At 40.4% G+C, this 17,985-nt stretch overlaps 1 protein-coding gene across 4 annotated transcripts in view; it reads right to left on the bottom strand.

The window, feature by feature from the left end:
- Positions 1-17,860, bottom strand: part of LOC134541943 (probable nuclear hormone receptor HR38) — a 77,996-nt gene extending 60,136 nt beyond the window's left edge. For 2 of the 4 annotated variants that reach the window (XR_010076704.1, XM_063385695.1), the window contains exon 1: positions 17,161-17,608. Coding sequence is in view for 2 of the 4 variants with exons in the window: in XM_063385695.1 (XP_063241765.1) it covers positions 17,161-17,332 (172 nt within the window). In the remaining 2 variants the exon portion in view is untranslated. Of the gene's footprint in view, positions 1-15,324; positions 15,376-17,160 lie in introns of those variants that run through there. The other 2 variants (XM_063385696.1, XM_063385698.1) reach the window with 2 other exon arrangements.
- Between the last annotated feature and the right edge of the window lie 125 nt (positions 17,861-17,985).

Genomic DNA, 17,985 nt, shown 5'->3' with positions numbered 1-17,985 from the left:
ATAGTATGTATTTTTAACAGGGGCGTAGCCGGGGGGGGGGTTAGGGGTTCAAACCCCCCCTTAGCACCAAATCTATAATTAATTTCTTATTCGTCAAACAAATTTCATATTAAAATTAATAAAATTTTTACCATTACAATATTTAAATTTAAGAACCGAAAACTGCTAAAATAGCACTATTTTACACCTTAAAATCCAAATTTTCCCGGGGGAGGACCCCCGGACCCCCCGCTTTAATACGGGGGGGCCATGCTTCTTAACACCCCCCATACACAAATCCTGGCTACGCCACTGATTTTAAAATGTCTCAGGTTAATATTTTAGAAATGCCATGGAAGTATAACTTCTATCGTGTGCGGAAACTTTATAGTATTAGCGTTTTAGTGAATATTTTCAAGATTGGCAGTATTTTAGTAAAATTCCTTGTCAAAATCAGGTCCAAAGCTGGAGTTTTATTAGAGCCGTTTCTAATAGTTTATTTTATTTTATATTTTTTTCTCGTGCTTCTGATTTCTTTCTGCGTTGGATGGTGACAAGCAACGTTTACTATTCAGGCAGCGAATTCTAGCAGCAGGCGCAGAAATTATGAGTGTAATTCGCATCCACAAATTTTGGAATTTGATAAGTGAATATTTTATATATCAGTTTATTCATTAACTTTGGCATTATTTTAAAGAATTTTAAGATAAATTTCGTGTCCGGGTTTTGTATTATAAGTATATTTGCAACATGAACAACATGAGAACACATGAGTTTGATTGTTACCGAGTTTAAATGTTTACACATTACTGGCGAGTACTGAAAATACTCTTTCACATTTTTTTTACAGAGGACATATATTTCAATGTACAATTAACTCGTGAAAAATCATATCCTCACAGCAATGGAAAAAAAAAAGTTGTCGCGGACCGTACAGAGAACACGGGCAGAGACAGGCAGACCAAGTCACCTCGCGATCCTTTTGATCCCCGCTAGCCTCCACAGTCGAGCACAAGGCCTACGAGAAAGAGATGGTGGGGGGGGGGGGGCAAAATCCCCAGCCACCAGGGGGGCCGGTTTTAGTTACGAGATTTGTTTTGATGCCTGAAATAACCTTGACAGTAGGACGCGAAATTTACGACTCTATCGCTAATAGCATTGAATATATATATATATATATATATATATATATTCAATGCTAATAGATAGCGTAGGGACTGGAAAAATTCGCGGGTTCAATGACCTGCAAGATGAACTCCATAGTTCTACCTACGCTCGGTCAAATGTCAACCGCTCATTGGCTGCTGTCTTGTGAGACGTCCCACAACGTAGCAGCCTGTGATTCGATAAAGGTTTGGTTGGGTGTTTCTCATTGGCCCAGAGTCACCCAGGTGAGTTGTGAGCCAATAGCAGAGGCAGCACTGAGAGGTATAACTATATTTGTATTTTAGCCTATCGCGAAATGAATTCGTGAATTTTCCCGGTCTCTATAAATAGGGCATGCATTTTTTTACGAAATCGCTCGTTAGACTGCAATAAGGTATGCCCGCGCTAGCGATTGTTTCCTCGAAACTGGCGGTCGTCTGCTGCGAGAACAAGCCATTGCCCTGCTTGGCCGTGATTGGATTACTGACAGCAGACATGCACCTGAAATAAACCCGCCAGCCAATCCCGAAACACAGACCACGCTAAAATGTTTTAACGCACAGCTTGTCTAAATATCTTTCCGCGAAAAGTACGCGGTCCTCACTAATATAATTCATTAAAAACTTTGCGAGTTGTGCGATACGCACATATATCGTTTAGAGTTACGGCCACAGTCATATCTGCTGTCTTTATATTTTTATTTATTTTAAATTGTGAGTTCTTTTTTTTTTTTGAGTGATGGGCGGTAGGCACGGGGTCCGACAACATTATTCCCCCCCCCCCTATTTTTAATGGGGTTCAAGTTTCTTTCGGCGGTCCTTGACTCGAGCACACACACTCGATAACTCGTTACACACACAGCTGTTCATCAACAGCCATCTCTGTTTAAAAGCCATGTTCTTGTTCAAAGACAGCCACCTTCTGTTTAAAATCCACGCTCTTGTTCAAAGACAGCCCCGCGGAATTCGGCTGCTCAATAATTAAATGTTTTCCTTTGGCTCAATAGTTCGCGGGGCGTGTCAGATAATTGGATATCCAATCACATACAAGTATATCATTATCATAGTATATCCAGTTTAACTGGAAACGTGAGAGTGATTCTTAGACAAATTGCTCGTTGGAAGGTATAATCATTAGAAAAAATTACTGTAGGCTAACCGTCAGTTTTATCATTTAATGTTGTAGAAAATTAAGCGGTGTAGTGCCCAGATACAATTTTTAGTCCACCAAATTTTCTTCACATTTTTATCTCGAGCACTCATTCGGCAAAATAGGTCATTCGTTTGTATGACACATCAGATATAAAAAATAACGACCATATTAAATTATGAGCGCAGAATAACAGTTTGCTTAAAAGAAAAAAAAATTCCGAGGCTCGGATGAGGCAATTGCAAAGTCCCTCCATTTTTACCCTTCCACCCCAAAACCACTTTTCCCTACTCCACCAACCACCACCACCACCACCACTGATAAAAATTCCCTGGCCCCGATGAGATGAATATTCAGGTATGACTGTAAACAATTATATTTCTCATAAATCTGATTTTTATAGTTTAACTATTAATTTGCGGTATTTTTCGTTCTTTAAATAGTAAATGAATTCAACAATTCGTGTTCATAAATCATACTTAATTCGTATACTATCGAATCCAAGTGAAATTAAAATAATTTATATTTTGTTTGCAGGAAAACCGTAACCTGTTTGTTACTGCATCACGTAGTTTACGGCGCGACCACGAGGTTCGCTCAACGCTCTGGTGGCCCTAGATCCTCACGGAAGTATATGGATTCTAGAGCTATACTTTTAACAAGAATGTGACGTTCGGGAAAATTTCGCAGGAAAAAACATTTTTTTGCAGAAAATTGCAAAAAAAAAAAAAAAACTATAAAAGAGATGGTAACATTGTAAATACTATGCAACTGTATGAGCGTTCAGCAAGTTTGTAGCGTCTTATGAATTTTACTCGTAATGCGGGAACTAAACGATTTGCGTACCTACCTATATCACTTAAAGAATGCAGAAGTCTGCATGATTTATGTTTTTCAACTTTATTTTTCTTTGTTTCTCAAATTTTAGTAATATGTATTTTATAAAGCTTCAAAATGGCTTAAAAAGGAAATATTTTCTAATGCCACGCACATAGATACGCTTCACTGATTTTTTTTTTCGTTCGGGTTTTTCGTCATTAATTTTGTTTAAGGGATATTTCTGAAGTTTTAACTCGATACCTCCCTCGCATTTGTTGTTCATTCATAAATATATTCACTTAGTGCAATGTCATGGGTGTAAAAAGGCGCGTAAGTCTTCATAAATTGTCATCACTCACGCGATTGACATGACATTACACAAAGAGAATGACAGGGTCGCCTATCGGCGAGCAGAGATCCGGCTTTTAACACGCTATTTATAAAAAAAACACTCAAGATTGCTTGAAAGTGATTACGAACAACATTTAAGAGCGAAAAAAATTGTTCATACACGTTACGTTTCATGGTTTCGTCTTTACAGGGACGTAACTCGAGGGAGGCGGACGGGACTTGTGCCCCGGGCGCGGGATTTGGAGGGGGGGGGGGGGAAAGGGGGGGGGGGTAAACTGGCAGAGTGATTGTAACTGTAGATATTTACTTTAATATCTTAGTGTTAGAACAAAATTAAAATGCTTGAGGGCAGATGAATTGAATATTTATATCGAAAAAAACTTACATGTATATCATCAAATATTAAAAAAATATACCTATACGTTTTGTTTTTCGCGTAATATCCAACTTGCGATCCCTTAATAATGAAATGACTGCTGATAAATCTATTTATTCACCATCTAAGTTGAATTACAAATATATTTGGAATAGTGGAATTATTAATGTATGGTGGCGATATGAGGTGTTATCGGTTTTTGAACTTATGATATTTGTGAATTTTAAAATTTTTTGAACACGTATAAATTTAATTTACAATAATATTCGTTACATAATCAAACAAAGATTCGGTGATATTTTTTTTTAAGTTGTAGAAACAAAATTTCATTTTTACACATAAAATAACCCTGCATACTACATTCATATTAAAGTTATTTCAGTTGTTTAACATTTATCACCTCTTTAATAGCCCATGTGTTCATCGCTATTTTAAATAATCGTTGTGACGTAAACGGATTTCATTTCAGTTTTCGTTAGGCACGATTTTGATGGGCTGCAATGCATCCAACATAATTTAGAACCCGTCCCATATGCGAAAAATCTGATGGAAACTCAAGTCATCCAATTTGTCGAACAAAAAAAGGTTCGCGCTAGTGACGTTTTCGGTGACGTCGTAACGCTCCATCTTTATTTGACTCAACACATTGGAAGGTGTTGGACAGTTGTGACTGGTCCTTTAGCGCCTTCGCGCTTTCATGTCTTACAATATTGCCAAACTTCTCCAGGTACACTGGGCTCTTAACAGCAATCCGAGAGATCCCAGCGCTGCTGAACCAAGCTGACCTACATATTCCGACGTCAGGCGGTGTGAAGGCGCAAACCTACCAATGGCGTCATACCACACCTCCCCCCCCCCCCCCTTTTTATCAGCAGCAGGCACTTCCCGACACTCTGTTTTCTTTCCCGCCTACCGCAGGACTCCCCATTCTGAGAATCAGCGCGGGGAACAGGAACGCGATCAAGATATCTTCTACTCCTATGTTCTTTGGAATTCTGCTACAAGCGGCAAAAATAAAAAAAAAAACACGATTGTATTGTCTATTCAAACCAGGTTACGCACAAACAAAACAAGAACTAATATGTCACTGATAAGCGGCCCAGTGAATGAAAACAGTTTACCTTATTTTACAAGAGCTATTCATGGCTGAGGTTTCACATGATGGCCATCGCTGGGGTCGATAAATAGATGGATCAAGATAACCGGATTTATCAGAAATAAATGGTCATTACTGGCGTAGAATTTTCTTGTTAATTCTCCCGGAAACCTCAGACGCTAGGCATACATTATGCAAGTAACCATTTCGTCGATAGTGCAACACAGGTTTAGAAAAAACAGAAAGCGTTCTACAGAAAAGTACATATTTTTAGTGTGTTTCGTATCCAATATTAATAATTTATTCAACATTCATTAGGCTACAGACCTAAAGAGTTTACTTTTTATATAACGAAGGATATTATATTTACTTTTGAAGTAAAGTAACGCATTTTAACAACTGACATACTACTTGATATTTTTGGCTAACATACCTACGTGTTATTTTTTGTGTATATTTTGATAAATTAGAGAATACGTTAATTGAGTTCAGCAATATTTAAAATTAAATACCATAAAGTCAACATAAACCTAGAATTCAAGTACGTTATTCAACAAACCTGTTCGATACTCTTGTTCATGATAAATACGTTACGACTTACATACTGTACCTAATGTTAATCGACCTTTATCGAGTATATTCGTCTTGTCGCTTTCACAAAACTCACCATACTCCCAATCCGATAGGTAGGTGTAAATTTTCGGTTTTCTTCGTCGAGTGATTCTACAAAAGAAAACAATGTGGTGTGATTAGGAGCAAATCAAATTAAAAACAAGATTTTTTCCAAGGTATAGTACCCACAAGGAATATCTGTAATCTATAGGTATTACAGAGAAAGACCCGGTGTCAAGTATTAGCAGTGCAACCAACCATCGCAGCGAAAAACAAAACCGAAAGCACATTAACAAGAACAAAAAAAAAAAAAAAAAAGAGACAAGGTTTATTTAATGTTTCTAACGTAAATATGTTGCTTTTAGTTTTCGATAAATTTTTAATTAATAATATCCCCAGTATTTTTAGAGTCAAGGTCCTCCACAAAACTTAATTCCGTACTAAACGCGAATTACTCAAAAGGGGGAAAATGCGTGCAGTAGTCAGTAGGTACCTATTGAAGCTCAGGAATGCCTTAACGAAGTCAAATGTTTAACGTCAAACGATAAAATAATTATTCTGGTCTAAAAACTGTTGATATCAAGGTTTTGTTTCTTGATTTCTTATCCTTCCTCCTTAAAAAACTCCAAAGCTGTATATTAACTTTAAGGGTTTATTGCTAAAATGAGAGCATAGGCCGATTTTGTATGTACAATTCAGAATTTATTTGCTATTTGGTGCGCTAAATACAAAAAAAAACTTTGTACAAAAATTGAAAAAATATATTAAGCATTCTTGTGTTACTGTTCTAATATTCACCTATGGATGTTTTCAAATTGATATAAATCACGACTGCGTGTGTCTTCATTACGTTGTGTAAGTAGAGACCATTCAATTTCACGGTGTATTTAGTTACCAGGCTAGACTCAATAGTACTACTTATTCTCGGGAGATGATAAACTATTCATTCGCTGCTGAGTGAGTTAGACGACAGCTTTATCTATGGCGGGATGATTACGGCTGGCTCCCAGAGCGTGTCTTCATAACGACGGTACAAGCACAATAAACACACGAACGCATAATTGTTTGCAGGGCAGTCTGGTAGAAGTTTTCACTGAACGTTATGATCTCTAGTCATAAGCTAGTCACTATATTTTTTTCCCCCTCACACAGTAGCTCTAGCGACTAAGCCGGGCCATATCCAGTCTCGAGACTTTAACATCGGACTGCGATTATGTCAGCGCACGAATCACAGCAACTCAGTGCTGTAGCAAAAACGTCCTGAACGGCTCGATCAAATAAGGCAATGGTTTCTTTCTCAGACGACCGTCGTTTGAAAGGAATAAACCGCTGGCGCGAGCCTATCTTATTGCAATCTAGCAGACGTTCACGTTTTATTTCTGCGAAAATGCCTCTATCAATGAATGACTAAGGTGGCCGAGAGGCCTACATATTGTTAATTTGGAAATTCAAATAAACACATAGTTCCTTCTCCGCAAGCGCCTGACAGGTGGATAGTAAAATAAACACTCACGACTCGTTTTATTCATTTATTTTCAGTTTCCCTACAAGGAGGGGGGCAGGGAGCAGGTCCCCAGACAGAAGGTGGTCCCCCCTTAATCCGGCGGGAAATCGCCGATCCACGGTCCCTCCGCGGACGTGAAAAATCTGCAGCGACAGCACGTGCCAACATGACCAATAAAATAAAATAAAATAAAAACGTGTTCAGAAGAACTCGTTGGAGAGGAAACGGTGTTTAGGGAGGGTGGGAGGAGGAGGGGACAACACACACACACACACATATAAAGGTCGTGGCGCACGCAAAGTAAAAACGAATCACACGACAGCCGATCTGCCAAGGTCGTCGAGGAAATAATAATATCTCGCAGCAAGCGCGGCGTGGCGTCTCGTCGCTGGAAACAGCGGGCAGCCGGGCTGCGGCCGAGCGCGTCCGCCATCTTGGATCACTGACTTTCGTGCCGTCATTTTCTGCCCAGGGCTACTACCTCGCTGCCGAACCACTGAACTCGCCAGTTTGGCCGCCTGGCCGTGCCCACGAGCTCCAGAAGCGCGGGGGCGCTAAGGGCGACACTGGCTGGCGCATCACACGTCTCGTCGCCTCTACGCGCCACGCGGTCTTCTCGTCGGTGGGACTTGAAGCGGTGACCCTACAATATCAGGCTGAAATACGGAATATATAGGATACTCGCACTTACCTATACCTTTTGCAAATAATAGGTTTAGAATTTTTAATACCTAAAAACGTAAGTGGAAATACAGGTTTTTAGCCTTTTTCACTGTCCAAAAAAAACGAAAACATTAAATGAAACTTCAATAGACAAGTGTAATGGCCCTTATATACTAATCTTAATCACACACTATCAATCAAACTTGAACGGTTTGTAGATGGTGCGTTAACACCCGGTTTTTTGTTGCTTAAGTAAGACTCGTTTTCACATGGAAAGTTAATAATTTCATATCAATGGTATTTATTTTCTCTAAAGGCTATTTTTTTATTATTTTAACACGATGCCGCTTTTGTATTTCCTCTTATGTCACAAATATTTTCAAATGATATTCACTAAGTGTAATATAATGGGTGTAAAAATTCGCGCAAATAAATGCGAGACTATTTACGCCAATTAGGGCATACTGCACTTATTGAATATCCGTGACAGAACAATGAACGCAAGAGCGGTAAAGTTTTAAAATTACAAAAAATTGTAATGAAGAGAAAAGGAAGGGGGGGGGGGGACAAGGCGTAAGAGACGGAGCTTTAATTTCGTCACGGTATTTAAATATAAGTGTCACAGATTGTGAAAACATTAAAAATTATTTATATGGCTGAACATTAAAAATTACTTGTATAATCGTAATTTTAAAAATAATTATTAAAATAATCTGAAACCATCAAAAAATTGAAACAATTAAGTGGACCGCGAAACCAATACTTAAGGTTTGACATCACTTTCCATATAATATTATTGTTTTATTTTTGATAATTCCTAATTATACGAAAGAAAAGAAAAATCGAATTTGGGACCACTAGCCTATCTTCAGCAGTGTAGACACAGGAAATTATTGTCTAATGAAATACCGTAAAATAGAATACGTAACTCAAAATGGTAAATTCACTGTATTAACACTTTACGTAAGCGTATTCGCAATTTTGTTTTCTGCAATAAAAGAAAAAAAAAACAAGGTTCAGACTACGTAGGGAATGCTTTCGTTAAAAACGTTTATTTAAAACACTTCAAGACGGCCCACATGAACATTCAAGCCTGCACATTATAACATTGGAACTGAACATTCACGACGGAGGCGCTGCCAGGATATTACTTCATGGGGTATGTTTAATTTTTTGGCATTGTTACGCGTGATTCGGTAATTTGATATCTGCAAGTTTGTTATTGATTTTCAGTACTCCGGGTTTGTCAAATTCTGCAGGCCATACAAGTGAATAATGGCATGCATTTAATCCTGTTACCAAACAATAACGCTAATTTCGCCGCGCCCACTCATGACTGTATGGGTGCTCTTCGCTCTGGCTGGTTATGGGATATTACTGATTGATTTTACGATAGACTAAACGAAGCTATGCTTCTGTGATTCACCCTCAGTTTTTTTTGTTAGCGAAATTTCATTCTAACCAAGTGCCACTTCATGCACGCCAGTAGTGAGTACATATATAAATAATATACCTATAGTTGTAGACCACGTCCTCTGATCTCTCGAGTACAAGACATGGCATGAGTGTCTGCTAATATATTACAATACAATAACACTTCACATTGCGGAGGCGTTTCAACATTGCTGTATGTACACTTCTCATATTCCCTTACAAACGCTCAGAAATATCTTCCTCAAATTGAAACAGTGAAATTTCATTACGAATAAATAAAATCTACAAAAATACATTACATAAACTATTGTTATTCGAAATCGTACAACACATTATTTTAAAATTTACCTCACCAAACATTTCGTCGTGTTGGAAAATAATTTTATTATGAGCCCCGAAAGCCGAAAAAGCGACAATGCTTAGTCATGAAAATGTATAAACTATTCGCGAACATTTTTGACTATAGTATTAGCGAAAACTTCGGAACTGATTTTCAGTTAAATACAAGTCACACTTCTACGAGGCTGCAAGTTACACTTCAGTGCCAAGTTGATTCACATATTCGCCGGTCAGTGCTGTGAGGAGCCGTGTAATTTATGCACTGAACGGCCAGTAAAAGAACCGCATCAACCGAAATCACCGGTTAAACTTCGGAGAGCAGAACTGGGTTTCAAACGCCATGTTATTTATTTCATTACTGATAATTTAGGAAAATTTCTTGAAAATTTATCACGAAAGCTCCCTTGAATACTTATGTTTCATTTAATTTTTTTCTTAAATACATATTTAATAAATATACGGTAGCGGTAAAAAGTCCCGCAAGTGACCATTATTATGAACACATTTACATCTCGAGCAAAACTTTCAGTGGCCATTAGGTGAGACGGTCAAACACCTGAAAACAAAAGGAAGAGCGCTAGCGTTGTAAATTCGCAGTAAAATCTTCCCATCAATTGTCAGTTAAAATTTTTCACCTTCCGTTTACGAAAAACGCTTCTTACAAATTATCCAGGGATCTTCGTAAATTTAGGGACACTGTGTTCCCTTACTTTGAATACGAATCCAAGAGAACTTTATTGGTATATTAAAAAAACAAAAAAAAAATCCAAAAACACTCTTTCTTTGTCAACGTGTGTGTTTGCCTTTGCTTAGAAGTCGAAGTACGACGTAGTTTACACGAAAATCCAGTTCTTTGAAAATTCGAATAAAATCTTTGTTTGTTTGTGTTAAGTTCACTGTAAAAAAAAAATCCTTTTTGTACCCTTTACAAGGCAAAAATCCTTGGAAACCCAGTTGCCAACGATATCACTTGTAAAAACAACAAGGCAGAGCTTCGTAAATTTGCACACGGTACGAAGCTCTACCTTGCAATTTTGCAGGTTATTTGGTTTGGCAACTGGTTTTCCAAGAAGAAATACCCTTGTTAAAAATAAAGAAAAAAAAAACCGTGTTCTTCGTTGATAAGTCGGTGAATTCACTGTGATTGCTGACAGTGTAGCGGCACCGAGGAACTGACTCGACGAATGCACGCCGATGCAGAGGAAGAAAGCTGCAGCGAGTCCCGCAGCCGCTAACGCAGGATTATTTGAGCAAGTGAAAGTGATCAGCAGAGAGCGTGCTGGTGAGGCATCGCAGGGCCGACTTCCACCTTTGAATATATATACTGTATAGAAGTCGCCAGCCCAGGTTAAAAATTTCTAATACGGTTTTGAGGTAGTTGGTTAGTTCACCGCCGCAATCGCCACCATCTCTAGGGCATCGACTTGTGGTGGTCCCTAGCGGACAAGTACCGAACTCTTCAAACACCCCTTCCCCCTCCTGTTGAACGAACTTGAGCTGCTGCAGTGAATGATAGGTGGGGGGTGCGGGGAATGACAGCGGGCGACAGGGCTGCGCTCTAACGTGTAAATAACAACTAAGACGATACAGGGCATTACGGCAGCGCACTGCAGCGGTGAAGTTCCCAAGCTGCTCTCATACGCTTCTGAAAAACGTAGAGTAAATCCTATCCACTCGCGACTTCTATACAGTATATATATTCAAAGCTTCCACGCAAGGGCTGGGGCGACCCTTCGCGCCGACCATAAGGGAGGGGGGTGGGGGGAGGTGAGCTAGAAGACGCTCTCGATGCACTCGAAGTTGGAGATCGAACCATTCCCCGCACAACTAGGGACCGGAAAAAATTCGCGAATTCATTTCGCGATAGGCTAAAATACAAATCGTTATACCTCAGTGCTGCCTCTGCTATTGGCTCACAACTCACCTTGGATGACTCTGGGCCAATGAGAAACACCCAACCATAGCTTTATCGAATCACAAGCTGCTACGTTGTAACGTCTCAAAACACAGCAGCCAATGAGTGGGTGGCATTTGGCCGAGTGTACGTAGAACTATGGAGTTCATCCTACATGTCATTGAACCCACGAATTTTTCCGGTCTCTACGCATAACATGTTTACCGTCACACTAGAATTCAAATTCCTGTACCTACAACGACACCGATGCCCGTTCGCCGGTATACTTGCTGTCGTCCGCTTGCTTGATCCAAAGACGTTCAAGGGGTGACTTAATTGGCGTTGTTCAAACACACGAGCGAAATAAACGTAAACCGTTTTTCAGAGCTGGCCTGCTAGTCTGTTACAATGTGGACTAATAAATAGGAACATGATCTAATATTGAATTGCGATAAAACGGCAATAACACCGCAACGCATGTTAGTATAACATATAACGCCAAAATGCAAGTTAATAACATCATTTAGCACCAAAATGTAACTAAAAAACAACAACATGAAAGCAATCAGCAATTTGACAAAAATTTTACTCAAATTACAAAAATAATTCATTGAATGTAATTTATTTAGCATGCATTTTTTAAATCAAAATGTATGAACTTAATCGATTCCAAAAAAAATTTTTTACAGCAGACTTAGTAAACAGTAGTTGTTTGTGGCACATGCTTATAACCACTTAAAGTGTAAGTCTCTTGAGTAACATTACACACGCATGCAAAAGTATTCACATGTACCTCGTTTGCTACAGTGACAACAGAAACAAAAAGTTTAACTATAATGAGTAACAGTGTGAAAACTATGCAAACACGCCGCAAGTAAAAATACAATTTGCTCGTTGAAACAAATTTTTGTTTTACAGTGTATTGAAATAGCTTGAAAATAAATGTGAAAAAAATTGAGCCAAGACCGTTATGCAAATAAATTTCACTGCACAAATTTATGATATTATCTGCTATGTTTTCTTTTTACCAGAGTTTGTTGAAGAGCCTTGGACACATTTTGAATGACAGTGGGATTATTAAAATAATAAAAATCTCTGTGCAAAACGCGCTCTCCTTAGAAACACATTTATAATTTTTACCCCGGAATTTGTTTTTTTTTTCCATTATTTTTTTTTGGAGGAAAAGGATGGGACAATCTGATTATTTTTTAAATTGTTTGGAATAATTTACCAATCAAGCATCCTAAATTTCTTATGAATTAAACTGCCACCCAAACAAAAGCAGGAGTTAGACCGTGGATTGATGGGAAATACCTCCACCGTTCCTAAATTCTTATCCCCCCGTCCAGGGTTAATTCCCGAGTAATTTGTTGCATTACATTGGAAATGTCACTAATGCGGCCGCTGTTCCGACCATTTGTGCACTTGGCTCGTTTTCGTCCCCAGCCCCCAGATTCTTAACGTACATCTCGAAGTACACACTTCTGCGTACATGTAAACTTTAAAATACTCAACTTGAGTTTTTTTTTTTTGGTATTTTGTTGCATGTGTAATGTAGATTGTAAGCACTCACTCACTATATTGCATTTGTGTGTTATTTATTATATTACAAGGTTAATTGTAATAACATGCTTTTGCGGCCATTTTCTGAGGTGGTTTAAATTGTGGAATATAGCGAAGAATTTTTCGACGTTTCGGTCGACAATCAATTGAAGTAGCTAGCCATATTCAGGGTAGCTTCCCTGAAGATAGCGACTGCAAAGTCGACCGAAACTTCGGCCAACTCTTCGCCTTTGAGGTTAGAACACACACGCAAAGCTACCCATACCACAAGGTTTTTTTTTTGGTTCAAATGATGTAACTCGAAAAAATAAAATTAATTATGATTAAATAATTTGTATAGGTACAACAAACGCGCTATGATTGGTGCACCTTTCCGAGAAGCGTCAGCCTATTGGACGACAGCTGAACTCACTATAGTACAAGATCCCGACTAAGGTTGAAATTTGCCCATCCGTTTAGCAAATTAAAAATAGTTTTCAGTGATCACAATATATGAACAAGCATATTGCGGCATGGGGTTTCCTGATTAAATAAGTCAAGACTAGGCTTGATTAAAATTAATGTAATAATTCACTTATTTCTTAACCAAACGAAATCAATATTCACTGAGAGTACAAGAAAAAGTTGGGTTGTCTATCTTTGTCTGGTCCCTATTACATTGTAGTCAGGTATGAACAGTTGAGTTGATACTATACATTTACACTCATTTGTTTTCTTATTGAAATATAGATCAAAATAAGATAATTTTATTACTAACACGATTGTATTAGGTTGTCTAAGTAAATTCGGCAAAGACTTGCGGTTGTCGCAATTTAAAACAATGCGCGATATAAAAACAAGCACGTACTATTATTCAGTGCGATGGACAAGGACGCAGATGCTCATGACGTAAGAACTCCGTAAAAGAAAGTGCGCGTGTTAATTTTTTTTTATATTTTCTCCGTGTAATCAGAATAAAAAAACACTGCCGAGAATAATTTTGGAGTAACAGACTCCACTTACAATTAAATTTATAATATCTAAAATACCAAAAATAATTTTTGTTTGCTAATTAAAATATAAAAATTCTAACTATATAATACGTGAGTGATAATACGAGTAATATATAAATAATACATGCTTATATTTAAATATTTACTTATTTTATAAAGGAAACAAAAATTAATTAAAAGATTGATAAATATTTCAGAAAACTATAGAAAATCAATAACACACTGCACTTACAATTTAATTTATAATATTGAATACACAACAATGAATACTACGTACTGAGGATTCACCACGCGCCCTATACACAGTTCTCCCGCCTAAAACACTGACCTACCTCACGCGAGTAAAGATTTCGCCCTTAAATATATAAGAATCAACAGAGCTCATTCTCTCAGGATTTTTTACGTACCAGAAGATGAGGGATAATACGTTTACTAAACAAATTTTGGCTTACATTAAGAACAACATTAATCGAAAGCTAAATATTTAGAATACATGCGTATATTTTTATTCTACTCCTACGTCGCGTGTTTACATTGCCTGCAAGACTTGGAAAGAAAAAAAAAAATAAAACTATAAAGCGACTACAATTAAATCTAATAGAACCATCTAAGTGTGAAATCATCGTTGAAAAATTTAGTAATTCCTTTAACAAACACAACCCATGGAACTTTGAAAACATTTTGAATTTGGTTCACATATTTATGCTGGCTGCAAAAATGCTTATAAGTATTCCAAGTGAAAACTTGAGGGGAAAAAAACTAACAGAATACAGAAATTCATTCGAAGAAGACTAAAAAGAATCTCTTGGCAGTAAAAGTAGTCCGTTATTTATTCTAAACGCGTATTTTATAACAGCTCAAGCTAATGTTCATTAGTTTTCAATTATTTTATTCCTCATATTTATTTAAGCTTTTTTTCCCTTGGATCGATATGAGGATAATATATATATATATTTTTTCTGTTCCTTCAACTAACAATGTTAACGCCTTCTCAATCTTAGCTGGAATTAAAATTTAAAAAAAAGTAACTTTTATAATGGTTTGGTAATTAACTTTTCTTTCCGATGAACTAATTTTCCATTAAATCAATCTTTTAATCTTGCGTTCGTGTGGTGCACGTATACCCAGCGTTTTAAAACGGGTTTTCCCCAACGTTTGGCAGTTCGTTATTATACCACATATAGCAACGCAAATCTACTTTAAAATCTAATAAACCTTTTGACGAATAATACAGAGTAATTTCAGTGGTAAACTGTTCCAATTTTTAAAACGGGTTCGCCAAGAAAGGAATCAAGTTTCATGCTCGAAAAAAAGGGAGACATAAACATAATTAGAATGCCTTGCTCTTTGATCTAGCGAGATAAAGGGTGGAAGGTAACGGGAGAAATGAAAATACAAGTACGTCACCATGCGCTCCAATATCCGAACGGTCCTCCAGTAACGGTCGCCGCACGCCGAGTGCCGGAGCTCAGCTGTTTCCGCGCGGCGTCAACACGACCGGTGCTGCCATCTGCGCGGTCCCAGCGGGAACCGCGCCGAGCGCCGCGTGACGTCATCGCCCAGCGAGACAACCCGGCGTGGTATGACTGCGGAGGGGGGAGGCGGGAGACGGCATCGCCACGGTAACGGATTATTTTCGGACTGACCGCTTCGCCGTTATTTTGTTTATTTTCCGCGCGTAGTATCATGTCCAGCAGGCGATATCCAGCAGCGACCACTGAAGGTGTGTTGTGTTTGTTTTGAGCATTGTTGTTTTTCCCCCGGCTGGCTGACGGACCCGGACGATGATTAATCCCGAGCCGTCGGAGTATTTTTAACCACTTACCCGAGCCCTGGGATGAGACGCCCGCGTCACCGCGGGGGCGCAAGCAAGGGAGGGGGGGGGAGGGGAGGGAGGCAGGCGTGCGAAATCGATTTCGCGCCCCGCGACGCCGCCGGAGTGACGTCACTGCCGCATGGGGCGCAGTTTGACGTCAGCGGTGACGCAGGTCGTTAGAGGAGACCGCTCGTAGAGGTAAAATAAGAGGAGCGACGCGGCGGTCGATACCGCGGTGACGTCACGGCCCGTGGGAACGGGCGAGGGGGATCGGGGGAAAGGGGGCGGAGTGCTCCTTAAAGCCGACCGCCCCACGAGTGTTCTGGGGGAATTCGCCGCCACGCTGCCTCTCTCGCCGGCATTCCTCGATCGAACCATGGCTTGACGTCGCTCATAAACGCTGAAGACGAAGGGAGCACCTTCGAACCAGACGCTGAGCTCGTAAATTAATTCACTGGCGTGACAGCTTTTAATGAGACCGCCAAAGACAACCGAGACGGTTTTGGGAGGGGGTCATAAATGAAAGGAAACCACGGCCCCACAGGGTTTGCTTACGTCCGAACATTTTTTTTTCTTCTTTCCATGCTGCGGGCTGAGCTGTTGCCAAAAATGCACCCCTGTCACGGATCCAAGATGTAAAAAACTTCACGACGTCATTCGGAGTAGGAGGCTTGGCGCCAAACCTCGATGTCACGTGGTGGGGCGTGTTCCACGAATCCTTGGGAAGGGGGGGGGGAGGGACTTAACAGCCAAATCCGCTTATCTGCGGCAAAACAATGCAGATGTCTGATTTTTTTCATTGGTTCTGACATCACAACTGATTGAATCCCATTTCTACCACCACTTAGACGTCATTTAACCTCTAAATAAATCCAGCCATATTCATTCATCAGAAAATGATCTATTTTTGGTACCATGCCGCAACTGGACTACGGTTTATATGTAAACAGAGAGGTCCTAGCCGATAACAAAGACAGCGACCATTAGAACAGCACTACGTTGCAATACAGTCAAGACTTAGATAACAGCGCGGGGAATGTGAAGATTGTGTAGGCTAAAGACCATGGAATCTAGCACGGTTAGTCAAGAAGCCTGCAAATCATCTATAACCACAGTTCAATCCGCAATACATTCTCAGAACACATGATACGACATACATTTGTCACCAGCTGCATTAGTTACTCTCGGGTTGACAGATAAACGAGCTCGAAAGATTCTAACGAATTATCTCCGCGCTCTCTTATAGACGAATTACCACCATGAAGACCGGGGCCAATTTGTTAGTAGATCATGCAGCAACATAGGAAACACGTGCTTGTTAGTAGGCTTAGCAGTCCCGAGCAGATTTGTTAGAGCCCAGAAGAACGAAAGATGTGCATCCAAAAGCCTCGTTTGCGGAGGAAGTCCTCAAGAATGCAATGACTTACTGCGGCCTCCTCTCGTCTTGAAACAGCTGAACCCGTCCCCGTAAATGTAATTGTTGTTGGGCGGCGGAGTCTTGCCGGCTACCGTAGCGCGCCTGGCGCATTCTGGCGGCGACCGCTGGCACCCGCTGATCCCGAAGTATCTTCTGAAGTACTCAATGGTGACGGGGAGCATGCAGCACGAGCGCCGGCCACCTCCGAGCCGTCAGCTGTCTGCTCTTAAAGGAGACGCCGCGCGCGCCTCATGTCAGCTGATCGGCGCGGCTGTTCCCGACGAACTGCCGGCGCGGCCGGACACACAACACTCACTGGCGGCCAGGAGGAGGGTGGGGGGCCGGACAAGTGGGGGAGGCACCCACCTGATGGGGACGGAGGTGCCGGAGACACGGACAGCCCCTGGGGGCTGGTCGGCGGGACGCCCGAACTCGCCAAAGACCCAGTCGGCGACGACTCACTACGACGATCCAGAACGATGAAGGCAGAGCTCCAGGCCAGCTGCATGCATGGGCCACTGTCCTCCTGGGACGACGAACCACTGTTTTGCGGCGGCGGCGAGCGCACACGTGTTTCGAAAATCCCGTTCAGGAGGAAATGAAATGTTTATTATCCTGTTTACGCTAACAGGTCGTCGCGGCGAGGTCCTGCCACACCGGATGGTCCGTGACCGAACGCAGCGACCGCAGGGTCAACGACGACCACGCGATCCGCTACCTCGCACGCGCCGTACGGAACTGAGTCTCGAACGCCCCTCTAACCCTATTATAAAACACACACCGGTCCGGCGTTCCCACTACGCCGTGCCGTGACGTCAGCACCTCCGTGCCTCCC

Source organism: Bacillus rossius (genome assembly GCF_032445375.1).
Source record: "Bacillus rossius redtenbacheri isolate Brsri chromosome 4 unlocalized genomic scaffold, Brsri_v3 Brsri_v3_scf4_2, whole genome shotgun sequence".
Lineage (NCBI taxonomy): Eukaryota > Metazoa > Arthropoda > Insecta > Phasmatodea > Bacillidae > Bacillus > Bacillus rossius.
Note: the sequence above shows the minus strand (reverse complement) of the source record. Positions and strands in the feature narration are given on the sequence as shown.